At 36.8% G+C, this 14,202-nt stretch overlaps 1 protein-coding gene across 1 annotated transcript in view; it reads left to right on the plus strand.

The window, feature by feature from the left end:
• LRP1B (LDL receptor related protein 1B) overlaps nt 1–14,202 on the plus strand; it is a gene marked incomplete at both ends in the record, with an annotated part of 773,038 nt that overhangs the window by 742,926 nt on the left and 15,910 nt on the right. Inside the window, 4 exons of the mRNA XM_082483434.1 lie at nt 3,334–3,495; nt 7,935–8,109; nt 8,703–8,807; nt 10,877–10,990. Of these exons, the coding sequence (XP_082339560.1) occupies nt 3,334–3,495; nt 7,935–8,109; nt 8,703–8,807; nt 10,877–10,990 (556 nt within the window). The remainder of the gene's footprint in view (nt 1–3,333; nt 3,496–7,934; nt 8,110–8,702; nt 8,808–10,876; nt 10,991–14,202) is intronic.

Below are 14,202 nucleotides of genomic sequence, written 5' to 3' on the forward strand. Positions count from 1 at the left end.
GTGACAAAAACAGGGTTTAGGCTATACTGTATTAAATTTTCATATAACTGTCAGCAGTTTGGCATATTTATCAGCCTACATTAGCAAAGAATAGAATAATCTTTTCTACAACCTAAGAAAATATCATTGCCCCATCAGTTTAAAAAATTGAAGAGTATTAATAATCAAAACTGATTTCAGACCTCCAGATCTGTGTTCTATCACTATTTTATTTTAACTTTTTTATTGAAACACTTGATTCAGATGAAAGATTGTGTGAAACCACCTGGCTTGGGGGCAGAAATTTAAATACAAGTGTATACATGGGGAAAAACAAAAAGAGTCTGTGCTAACATCTGAGTTCAACATCTTTGATTTAATGTTTAGATCACAGGGGACAGATATGAATAACCAGGCTGATGCATATTAAACTAGTTGGAGCTATTTTTAAGTCAATGGTTTTGTTCCTGCTGTACTCATTAGAGGAAGAGACTAACTGATCTCATGGCCTTTAGGATGATTTGCAAAACACTTTAAATTAGCATAGCTTAAAATAGAAAATATAGAAAAGAATTATGTGAAGGGTTTCATGTGAGAAGAGTAAGTGAAGGAAGAAGAATAAATAAATCATTCTGCATGAATGAGTAGAAAAAAACGGGGGCACTTCACTTGCAGTGAAAAATTCACCAATGAATATGATATTAAATAATTACATAGTACTAAAACAAAGACAGACCGGAGGAAAATTAAAATTGGGGGGTTTAGGGAATATTTAGTTTATTCTGTGTTACTTTAATGAGACAGCCAACTAAGCAGAGAAAAAAAAAAAAAAAAAGGAAGGGTTGCACATTTCAGAGTTTTAGACACAGCTGTGGTAAAAGATATCAGGAGGCAAATGTGCAAGTAGTTGTGGATACCGATACCAGACATCGTATTAAAATGAGGAAACAATGAATAAAACACAAGACAGCAAGGAAGGGACCTGGTCATAATCCATCAGCAAGTCAGGCAGTGGCAAGTATTTCCTGGTAGATCAGTATGAAGAAGAGATAATTATTATGGAAAAATAACCCTTAAGTGTTATTTCATTTGACTACTTAGGATTTTGGCTCTTGTGTACGTTGTAAACTAAGTCAGGCCCAAGTCAAGCACAGCTTCTCTTGTGTGCTCGCTGACCCACCCCTTCATGAAGTAGAAGATCGTTTCTGCCCTATGGCCTTGGTACGAAGTTTTTCAAATGTAAATGCAGGGGTAAATGGCGTTTCTCATCATTAACATATTCCCAGACATTCTTTCTCTCTTTCGAATTCCACAGTCATATTATTAACTTGATCTAGTAGGCTGTTTTTGCTGTTTATGCCTGTAATTCCCGTCCAAAGGGCTTCTGCATCACACATACAGTACATTTTGTAGCTAAGTTGCTAATCTGTTTGACTTTAGCACTTCTTAACGTGTAGCCCTATTCTGTCAGGGCAAAGACAAGATATCAAGGAAATGTGGATTAGTTTTACAACGGCCTATTAGTTGCCTTTCTTTTCCAAATTTGGCTATAGCCAGTGATATTGATGTTCCCATTCGGGACCAGACATTTTGGTTCTCCCATCTTAATTGTTAGACTTTTACCATTTATGTAAAGCATGTGTGTTACTGATTTGGTTTTCTGTAGTCTACTTATGAGGCGTTCCTTTTGTTCTGCTTGATACCTGTTTTCTCTTTGACTGTTGCTAGCTCATGCATGGTCCTGTACTCAGCTATATGGTATTTCTGTGACTTTACTCAAAGGGATGAGTCATAGACTTATGGAACAGTAGAATCATTTTGGTTGGAAGAGACCTTTAAGATCATCAAATCCAACCGTTAACCTCGCACTGCCAACTTACCACTAAACCGTGTCCCTCAGCACTACATCTACGCATCTTTTAAATACCTCCAGGGATGGAGGCTCAACCACTTCCCTGGGCAGCCTGTTCCAATGCTCGATAACCCTTTTTCAGTGAAGAAATTTTTCCTTATGTCCAATCTAGTCTTTGCCTGTCAGCTATCCCATGCTCTGCAGTGACCCAGTGAAGCTCTTGATTGTACTTGCCAGCGGGTTGGTTTTCTTATGGTTCAACCAAAGACCATCTTGTCTACCCCTTGATTTCAGAAGTGTCCTCAGGTCCTGATTCATCTTTGTCTGTTTCCTTACCCATCTTGGAAGCCAGGAAGAAGAAAAGTGTTAAGCTCTGTCTGTTTTCCCTAAGTTTAAGAAAACCCTGAAGGCGGAATCAAAACAAAGGAAGGATAGTTAGGGAAAAATAACATGTTGTAAGAGATAAACAAGAATGAGCATAGATTATTAGGAAGTCAGAAGGGAGATGGCTAGTTGGACACATCGGGTCGTTTACTTGAAAAGAAGATTACAAATGAGATATAAAAGCAGAGTCAGGAGATGGAAAAGCATTTATGGGATCTAGAAGTTTGTTTTAAATAAGATAAGCCTTAAGAAAAAAGCCAGGGAAAAGTGGAAGCGTTTAATAAAAGAGTGGAATTGTAACACAGCTATAAATCCTTTAGACATGAGGTTTAGATAAGGAAAAAAATTGGAAAAATTAAAATAGGGAAGAATCACAGCAGGAAAATGCATCGGTGTTTAAACACTAGTTTAAAGCCCTTTAAAAAGAAGCTGTAGACTAGGAGTTAATTTTGTGCAAATGTTCACCCTAGGTGTTCACTACTTTTCGAACATTGAATATTGACCTTACAGGCATCTTTGGTCTGATGCAAGACAGCAATTTTTATGTTACAGTATTTATTATATGCGAGAGGTAGGATAACAAAACAGGCCCACCTATTTGTGTTTTAGTAAAAATTGTTATGTAAAGTTTGGCTATAAGGGCATTAGTAAATATTTGTATATTCGTGTGGTTATACGTAAAGGTTTGTAGATTTGAGAATAACGGCGTGTGTTCTGAAGAGGAGTTGATGTTGGTTATACAAATGTTTGTCCTCTGCAACTGGAGTGACCCAGCCTGGCAGGATGATTTGAAGAGCTTATTCATATCTTAAATTCCTGCTTAAGTCCATCTTTTAAAATACTTTCCGAATAGAGAGACAGTGATCATACATATACAAGTGCCAAATGCAAAGGTGCAGTTTTTGAGGTGTCCATATCTCACAGCGCTAACTTTATTTTTAAGAGGTTCTGAATTCAAGCAATGTTTGCAAAGTCATTTTTTATTCGTATTTGGAGAAATGGGCTCACACGTTACGACTTGCTACTGTTATGATCAGTGAATCAGTCTTTAAATTGCCGATGATTATTTTCATGTTTATTTACTTTTATCATAAAACAGTTTTCTTTGTTTGGAATAGGGAGGCCTACTTGCAATTGTGCGCTGGGTTTTACGGGACCAAACTGCAATCAGACGGTCTGCGATCGGTTTTGCCAGAACGGAGGAACCTGCAGTGTCACTGCTGGGAACCAGCCCTTTTGCAACTGCTTGCCTGAGTATACGGGAGACAGATGTCAGTATTGTAAGTAATCCTCATAAACTCTTAAATCTTGATATATACTACTCTTAAATCTGGATTTATAAGAGAAGTTTAATTTTAACATGGTTTGAGTTATTTTTCTACGACATGCGTTGGTAAACTTAGCTCCTAAATTACTCATACTGCTAAGGGAATGGAAGCTGACGTAGTCAAGTGATCTTTGAACATACTTCTGCAATATCCATCTCCATGCGTAGGTGAAGAAAGAGCTTTTTTAGGAATTACTTATTTTAGTATTTTCATGAATGAATACATACAGTGGAGCTGTACAAGACAGCTGACTGTCAGTATAAAAGAGATAATTACGTTAAAATTTTCTACTCCAACTTCTCCTATTTGTTACCTCAGGCTGGTGGAATGCCTAAACATAATGATTTGATGTAGATGGTTAAAGAATTTGTCTGGTGTCCCTTAGCTTTGCACACCACACGCCCCTTGGACTGCTACCTTTCCTTTCTTTCTTGTTTCTAACCCCAGTAAGCAGTATATTGACAACTGCTTCGAGTGTCACACCTCTATATTCCTTCATCTTGTGCAGTCTAAGATCACCTTGATATGTTTTCTGGCCCCTCCTGGTATTGAAAAAGACGATTTCTAAGTATTACTGTTTAATGCTCAGGACTTGGATTCTGTCCTCTGCATCTCAAGTTCTCCATAGTGTTTCATTCCACTGACACATCAGTCTCTTCTCATTGAGATACTGTTTTCTAAAGGTTTCCATGTCTTTAGAAAGGCTCCTCTCACTTTTTAGAACTTTCTCTAACTTTTTACTTCTTTTACAGAAGAGAGGGGAAAGAAGATTATGAACCATTAGGCCTTCTGTTCTTACTCCGTTTGTCTGTCTTTTCTCTCCACGCTTTCTCCTAGCATGGGTCACCATTATCTGTTTTCCAGTGACTCAAGACAGTTTAATATAATTTTGAATTTATTCTTTTGGTCACTCATTCCAAAATTACAGTTTTCCTTCCTCATGTCTCTTCAACATGATGACTCACTGGCAACCCTAACCTAAAACTGATTATTCTTCTGAGATCAGAATTATTTTTTTAATCTTTTCTCTGCTCCTGCTTTACTTTGACTATAACTCTAAAATAGAGGACTGTCGTAGTGCTTGTTATAGAATAGAACATTAAACGTGAAAGCCATCATCTCTTTCGTACGTAATTCAGTGAATTTGCTGAAGAAGACTAGATTTAAACGAAATGGAAAGCAAATTAGCTGTTATAAAGGTCTGGTTTAGAATTATCTTCAAGATACAAAAAGTACTTAGTTTTAGTGAAAGGTCTGTCAAACAAGGAAAGGGTTAGTGTGTGTCTTAAATAGGATTCGTACTGAAGTAAACTGAATGTATTTCCAGTTGGGAGACTATGAAATAAATTGAAACCTTTGAATGGAAAACCAGCAGTAATTGTGATTCTCTCCCACTTGGTATTAAACAAACTGCATGGATCCACAAATAACTATCTGCAAACACAATTGGGTATTTGAAAACAGTATAGTACATAAATCATGCACAGACAGACACACAGATTAAGAAAAAATATTTACTTGAGGCTTACCCAAAAACCAAACAAATTGTTTCTAGTTGAATGCTTCTGCAAACATCCTTTTTTTTTTTTTTTTTCTTAAAGAATTAATTTAAATGTAAATTTAGGGGTACTTTTTAAACAGTATTTATTATCAGATTTGGATTGTCTGCTGACACTTTGGAAAAATGCCATAATACAGAGACTGGAACACATTATAAAATACAAAATAAAATTAAGCTTTTGTTTATTTAAAGCTTAATACTTTTAGGGAAAAAAAAAGTCTTACAGTCTTTTAGAATATTTTTTTTTGTGGCCAATAACAGTTCTATGAAATTGTACAGGTTTACAGTTACTAATGTCTATATAAATTCACATCTATGATTTTCTGCTTTATTCACACATATGTATGATTTTTGCTTTATTAATCGCATTCACTTTGTACGCGTGTTGCAATATACTAATATAGTATTATTGCAAAGATTGGTTGCCTCTAAGATACCTTTTTCAGTCTTTCTATGATGTGATTGAAACTAGTTCATATGCAAAGGATGATACATGAATGTGCATAGGTATTTCACTCATGCTCCCAAGCTGAAAGTATTATTAGTGTGTTTTATGGCAGGGAGAAGACATTTACTTGCGGTATTGCCAGATTGCAAAGACCTTATTTTCCTCCTACTTATCGTCTCCAATTACCCAATGCAGAGTTTCTCCTGTGATTAGTTCACATAAGGGCTAATAACCAAAATGTGTGCTCCGTGTCAAGGCACTGGCGCTGCTGAAATAAATTTAAGTGAATGAATTTACATAGAATTCTACTAACACTGTGCATGTTGTTATATACACATGTATTTGATATATTTGAATATAACTCCCTATTTTAAATTCCAGAAATAAAACATACAGACTAGTTAAAGTTCATTTCTTGTATCATTTAAGGCCCAAACAACCTAAAAAATAGAAAACGTTTTCACGCAGTTACAATAATTCAAAGTAGATTATAGTGAGCTCACAAGCTGTTTCTTTCCCTGAAACTGAAATCCCTTTCTGTAGGGGGGAAAAAAATTGTGTCATTTCAGTCCAAATGTAGCATACACATTTTAGATGTAGCAGAAGATTAAAGGTGTTTGTGACTTCAGTCAATACTAAAAACCAATAATGGTTTAGAGTATGAACTTCCTATGCCTAGCTTTGGGGTTGGGTTTTTTTTGTCCTAATGAACGTGGAAACATTTTCCCCTTGCAATGCTTTTTTCATAAAATGTCTCGCAGTATTAGCTTTCAAACTAAGGTAGTTTTTGCTCAGAAAACAGACCCCCTGCTGCAAATTACCATTCTGTACCTTGAATTTGGGAACGGCAAACAATGAGCCACTTCATTTAGTATCTTTTAAGGATCTCTGGTTGCCCAGTAGTGATTCCATAAGTAGATGAATCTACAGCCTGCGTAGAGAGGTGGAGACATCCAATGAATTATCAAACACAAATAACTCCTCCAACAGTCAAACTTTGTCCTTTAGCAGAGGTCTTCCAGCGTGGTGAGTACCAATGGCACGGCAGTCAGGACGCGCTTCTCTGAGAGGGGGGAAAACTGAGCGCAGAGAAGCGTAAGCAAAATGTTTCTCTCTTTGAGATACCCTCACAAAATCGTCCATCTTGAATACATTCCATAAAATATACCCATATTAGTAGTTTCCAATTTGCTGCTCACAACGTGTGCCCCGTCAAACGGCAGCTGGAGCGTTTACGCTGCCAGACTCAAGGTTGAAGTTTGGCCGAGGTTTCGTTCTCTAGTGAACAGCCTGATAATGCCCTACTATAATGCTGCTACTCACCCTCAGGCGCGTCTTGGGCTTTAAAGGATGTGAATTTTTTAGTTTTGACAGAAAGGTAATATTTTATTAATGTGGACCAGTTTAACTCGAAGCTAATAAAGATGCATTGTTCAGAATTGAGGCACCTTCTATAGCAATTAGTTCATCTGTCCATCAAGAATGCCACCAAAAGCTCAATGCAACATGTGAACTACACAGAACTGGAGAAAGTATTAGAAATAGGGAGAAATAAAGACTTTGAATAGTTGGGCCCCGTTAAGGAGCTTAAATGACGACCAAAAAAAAAAAAAATCAAAACAAAGAAAGTTGTTGCTACCACATAAACAAAAAATGAGCCTAAATGTTAATATACCAGTCTTTTGTAGCTCTGGAAGCTCCTTCAGTCAGGCAACTTGTTTTTTTTTAAGGGATATGAAAAAAATGAGACACCTACTGGTCCTTCTAAAGAGTTAAAGAATTCACTATTTGAGATCCCAGTCCTGCTGACATTTAAGCAGTTAAGTAAGATAATGTGGTCTTGCACAGTCTATAAAGATAAGCATGTATGTACTTTTTTGCAGAACTTATGGATTATGTCTTTATGTATTATTATTAGAACTTAATGAAATTTTAATATGCAGATAAATGAAAATAAAACTTAATTATTCCAAAATACTGTTTCCATTTCAGTCTAGCATAATGCTGTTAATGCTAATGTGAATGTATGAAAAGATTTTTATTCAGCCGATGTCCCATTAAATACATTAACATTACTCTGCTTTTCTCATCAGTGGTCTTTGCATTATGTGGAATGATGCCATAAACGGTTAGACACCTAGAAGGAAAAAAAAAAAATCTCTTATGAGTTTATCTTTCTATTTCACTTCTCAAGACTACATCATTAATATATTATGTATCTCTTTATGGGGTATTCTTGATTCTTGTAGTTGCCAGTGAGCCACCAGCTGCGTTTATCATTTGTTTTTATTATAACGCCTTTTAAAACACAGAAAAGTAACTTATTATTTTTAAATGATACTCCCTAATCGCTAGAGTAATTAGCTGTCGTGTTGCTTGCAGATGTTTGCCACCATTATTGTGTGAATTCTGAATCGTGCACTATTTCTGATGATGGAAGCGTAGAATGTGTCTGTCCAGTACGATTCGAAGGTCCAAAATGTGAAGTGGACAGGTGTATCAGATGTCATGGGGGACACTGCATAATAAACAAGGACAGTAATGACATAGTATGCAAGTAAGTGTGTGTAGGGGGGGTGATTGTGTTCAAAATCATATACTTACCAGTGATTATATTGCATTATGCTTGAAATCTCTTACACGGTGCTTAGCCTTGAACCGGCCGCATCAGAACAGTTCCTTTGTGTGGCTCCTGCTTTTTTAAACCAACTTTTGGAGCACTCCTCACTGGGGGAAGCATAATATAGCAGGAGATTGAATGGGTCTTTGCTTGGAAAAATTGGAATATTTAATAAAACAAACAGTCAAGTTTTATCACACTGTTGAAATTTGTTCATTCTGCAGTATCTGTGACAGTGATAGAGACATATTGTATCCTAATGAAAGCATAGTGGTGAGATGTGGTGGTATATTGCTCAGTGATTATTTTGTATAATAATAGTTCATTTTCATAGAAAGAAAGATTAAAAATATTTTGTGTAATAAGCTCGCTGCCTGTGCTAACTTTTCAAAGTGGAAGCCTAGAATTCTTGCAATCAGTAGATCTTGTAAATACAAAATCAGTATTTTAATACATAGATAATTATAAAGGAACTCACCAGATTTAATAAAATACTGATTGCTATTTGTATTTCTCTTTTACCATGACAGTTGCACTAACGGAAAGATTGCCTCTACCTGTCAGTTATGCGATGGCTACTGTTACAATGGTGGTACATGTCAGCTAGACCCAGAGACAAATATCCCTGTCTGTCTGTGAGTATCCTGCATTCTGTAGATCATTAGAATATCTGTGTGCCCACAAATAATAAAATTATTATGGATGTGTCTGTATTTTTGATCTCCCTAGGATGTATAATGTGCTGGCTGCAGTCATAACTTACGACTTTTAGCTTTTTATAGCTATTTCTGTAATTTTTCTACCTTTTTGCAATATGTGTATTGAAATATATAGCTAAGAGATATATAGTGAATGCATACATATAAAAATATATCTCTTTTAAGACTTCTAATAATTTCAGGCCAGATGTAAAGTCCATTTAGGCATTTGTTCCAGAATGGAATCCGGAGGTAGGGGATGGTTGCCTGCCCTGCTTCTCAAAGGTGGATTTAGTCTTTTCTCCTATAAAGATGGTCAGAGGTGGGGCGGTACACTCCTGGAAGGAACCTGATGGCTAGTGAATAGGAGGAATAATATCAGCATTTATATCCTTTATGGCTCTGAGGATATGCTCACGTATCTCTTGTTTCTGCCCTAACCTTCACGCTGCCCGCAGTAGCTTGGCCGTTCTGTGGTGCGATTGCTCTCTCTCCCTCCTGCACTATTGTTGATAGAATCATGTGGGATGCTTTTCTTAAGCCCAAACATCAAATACCAAAGGAAATGTGATTCTGTAGTCTAGCCGATGAAGTACTCTCTTAAGAGGTAGAAAAGCCTACATTTCTAGTCCTTTCTTGAGAGCTATGGTGTATCTTCTTTTTTAGCTGCTAAATATAAAATACAGAAGTAGTCATTGTAGCAAGAAATTAATTCCTTCCCTGCTCTCAGTTACACTGAGCTATCTAGTCAAACTCTGAGTTTTTTTTCACTTTTGCCTAATAAACAATCCGATCTTTTCTGCGCTGCAGAAAGGATTCATTGTGGACAGTCTTCCAATTCTCAGGACAGTCTGGAGGTCAGAGCATCCTCCAGGAACGCATGAGTTGTTGGAAGAGAGTGTCTCATTTCCAGGGTGACATAGGTCAGTTATTGTCCAAAGGGATCTGGCCCTACAACGGTGTAAATACAGATACAGCCGTCCCTTCATTTTGTTGATGTGTATGAGGGAGGTGATCTTAAAAGAGAGTGCCTGCTGTATTCACACTCTCAAGCAAGTTACGTGGAGAAATGCCGAGATTTTGTAGCCTGACCAGTGTAAGAGGTGGACCCATGGTTCCTCCCTGTGAGAGCTCAAGCACTTCTGAACATGCAGAGGGGCAAAACGGTAGTTGCTGGACTGTCGAAGAGAAGTTCTCAACAGATGTTTGCAGCTTTGGGGTTGGAGACGGTGGAATGCAGTTCTGCACGGTAGTCCTTATTCAGCTGAAAATGCTTAAAAGCCTGTTTCTCTTTTCCTTTTTATTTTGATCCAGTCCTTTTTATATGTTGTTTTTATCTCCTTAAATGACTTTACTTAAGGACTAGAAAGACTCATAAATCCCAGCAAAAGGAAAATATCACAGCTATAATGTGTAAGGACCAAATACGATGACTGAGTCCGATTCCTTTGCTTAAACCCCTAGAATGGCAATTTTGGAAGCTTATGATATTTTCTTTCTTTTTCCTTATAAAACGGGCATCTTTTTCAAATTTGTATGGAACACCATAGCATCTCAAGGGAAAAAAAAAAGTTTCCTACCTTAATTTGTGTATGGATTTACAATACATAAATGCTGCAGCACACTGTTAACACTGCTAACAGTTAACACTGTTAACAATGCTAAAGAAATGGTCATGAACATTCTTAAGACCATTGCAGTCTGGATCAATCAATACAAATGCATAGTACATTTGACAATAATACTTCGTGAAGAAGGTTGGATTCCTGAACCCATCAGTTAGTGTAGGCCCATTGTTTTAAAATTGTTTGATCAATGCTGATGAGCAAACTTTTCAGTATAGTCAGATTGGACCTTCCATGAAAAAAAGAGTATTAATTTTGTTATCTATGGGTGTGTGCCTGTATACGTGTGCGTGTCTTGCCATCATTATATATAATGCGTTTAAAATCTGTTCAGCAAAAGGCAGAATATTTATATAGGTCTATTTTACTGAAATTCTGCAGATGCTCTGTGGGGTTTAAAAGTCAGCGCTGTGACCAGAAAGTGAACCCTTGTGATTACTACTGTCAGAATGAGGGAATTTGCACTTTAACCGCGTTTAATGAACCGCGATGCAAGTAGGTTTAACCTTCCACTTAATGCTGCACATTCTGTGACATCATTTCAGGCCACAGTTCATTGGCTCAAGTCATGCACATTCGCATACATTTCACAATATATACTTAATCTGGGGGCTCGTTTCTATAATACACACTTACCCTTTGATAGTTGCACTGATGAGTATATTTAAACATACTTTTGGAGTATCTGTATCATTGGAGGAAGAAATAAAAAACTTTCTTTTTAATAAGTGAATTGAAAATACTGAAAATGCCACTTGGCTTTTATTGTTCGCATTTTGAGATATTTTACCAAGTTAATCCCACGGAGCATAAAGTTTAGCAAACAGTGATGTTGCGCTTGTTCCATAGTCCGGACCTGACTTCCTCTTTCTTATCTGCACAGAGAAAGGAACAGAAGAACTATTTAGGTACCACTTCAGGAGTTAAGCTTGTAGTCATAAGTCTCATTGTTAACTTTATAGAAATAATGCTGCAAAATAGAGACTCTTAAAAATATGTGAGCTACATCATTGCTTTGACTTCTCCTCTGATAAAAAAAAAAAAGTATAAAATAGATACGTTTGTGTGCTGTATTTCTCTAAAGGATTTTAGGTCTATTTCTTAAAGAGAAAATTTTAATCCTCATCAGGGAAAGCAACAACCTTAGTCTTTGAACATTCTGTAAGGCAGACATACAGAGAGATATGAAATACCAGTCAGATGAACATCGCTTTACTCAACAGTTGTGATGCAAAAGCCAGAAGTGAAATCATGAGGCAAAGACGTAGACTCGGGATAAAATATGAAACTTGAACAGCTTTAATCTTATCTCAATGTGTGGTTTATGAAAACATAATATGCCGTAGGGTTGTCTGTGATGTGGTTGTCTGGTGGGTAGCGATGCCAGTGACTAGGTATGGTGAATAATCTAATTTTTTTTTGAAAAATATGATCACAATTCCTTTGTCAGTGTTCTCAAGCAATGAAACTCTACGATTTGAGCTCTCAGAAATCCATGGGAAACTAGATTAGTGTTCTGACTACCACTTCTTAAACTTTGAAGAGTATGGATCGGGTCTGTTGATCGGCATTTGTATGGGACATGGTTCCTTGGAACAGTCTGTATCTCCTCATATCATATTTGGGTTTTCGGAATAATACATATAATTTTGGATTTTTTTTTTTATTAAATGTATTGTGTCCTGGTTTCGGCTGGGATAGAGTTAATTTTCTTCCTAGTAGCTGTTATAGTGCTGTGTTTTGGATTTAGTATGAGAATCGTGATGATAACCCACTGATGGAAAGGTGGAAAAGGGGGAACAGAAGAAAAGAAGGTGGTAGAGAAAGATTAAATTCAAGTTTCTGTTCAGTATGAGGAAGCATTTCAGGTGCATTGGTAATCATGTGTTCAAGTTTAAACGAAACTTTAGTAGATAATTCACTTCTTCACATTCAGAATAGAAGCATTAGTGTTCCTGTTGTCTATTTAGACTGATTGTTGGGTTAGTAGGGCCACCACTGTCTGTGTCTAGGAACTGTTAAGGGAATCTTCTAAATTGTTTCTTCACAAAGCCAAGGTGACAAAGAGGAAAAGAAGCAGATAGTTGCTTGATGGAGTGGAAGACAGTTACAGGGATGGAGAGGAAGAAGTGTAACTCCGTATGTCTCAGTTCTCCTTGCCAACCTCACTTCAAGCTCCAGTTGTTCCCAATGTTTTGTGGGTTTCTGGCATCAAATTAGTTCTTAACTGGAGCTTGTTTATAATTTTATCAACCGGATAGTGGCAAGTAGAGAACATCGGGAAGGAATTAAGTAATCCCGTGCTTCACGAGCATCATTGTGTCAGGGAACAGAAGTCTCAAAGATTTGCTCTGGAAGTTCTACTCCATTGTTAGGGAAAATGGTTTCTCCCTTCAACCTGCGCGTGTGGCCACGCTATGTATGACATCTGTCTCTGGTCTCTGGGAGACAGTTATCTAAGGGCTAACATTTTTCTTAACCAGTCTTTAATTCACAGCTGGGTAATTTTTAGAAGAAATAGGAAATGTCTGGGTTTATTGTCATTCAGCAGGAACTCCTCTCTCTCTCTCGCACAGACAGATCAGTTGAGAATGCAAACTTTATACATGATCAAGCCCTTATTATCATTCAGTAAAGACAGTAGAGAATAAGATTTATCTGTTCTAAAGGGCAATCCTAAAGCCATAATTATACAGAGGAACTATAAGCCTGTAAGAACATACTCTCCTTTTACCAACAAGTACTGTTAGGGTATCTTTTTATTTTAAATTCCTATCTCAAGGTTGGTTTTTTTTAAACTAGAATGCTCTAAATATTAGGTGCACATTGAAAATAGAAGTTGTGCTTTTCACCTAACCAGTTTAGGAATGAATTAAGGCCTTATTGTGGCTGCATATAAGTGACCAAAAAAGGAAGGTTTTGTGAAGTTGGTCTCGAGTTTCAATGAATGGTCTGTCACATTTTAAAATATACAGAATGTACTGTGATTTCTCTTTGGATCTTTTTGGTCCTGTGCAATCTAGCTTATTAATTATTAGCATTATTTTTAGGAATATAAAGAACATTCTTCCGTCCTCCCCCCATTAATGCCCTACTTGCTCAATAACAAAGATTGTGAGAGAATTTCAGAATGTTAATATTTGAGGTACTGACCTTTTCTGAAAAATGTACCATGAGGGTGTCATCTAAAGAAGTATTATCTTACATATAGTTACTGTCTTTTGTAGGATTCACATAATAAGTTTTTAAGGATATCTTTAGCACTACTCACAGGTGGGTTGGGTGGGCTGTGATGTGTATAACACTAGAAGCATATGAGATACGTCTGAATTGCTCCAGTAACTTCACAAATCCATTGAAAACAGAATGAACAGGAGATCAGATTCAGATGGGAAATAATCGAGAAATGCTTTTCCTATTTATTTCACAAACTGTCAGTTCCATCTGTTCTGCAAGTCTGTCTTTTTTTTACTAGTTACCTTTATTTACCTCTCTCTTTCCTTCTTGCTAATTATCTAACTGCACATACATCCATGCAAGAGGAGCGAGGTTTGGGGAGAGATCATGCCTTGTATGATACCAATGAAGCGAGCTGGAAAAAAATTAGAACTTTCAAGTACACAAGTTCGTCACTGGTTGTTACATAGGCAGTGCTGTATCAATCTCCTCAGTACAGAATATTGCCCTTTCTCACCTTTGTTTCTTTT

Source organism: Vanellus vanellus, assembly GCF_965231255.1.
Source record: "Vanellus vanellus genome assembly, chromosome: 5".
NCBI classification, from domain to species: Eukaryota; Metazoa; Chordata; class Aves; order Charadriiformes; family Charadriidae; genus Vanellus; species Vanellus vanellus.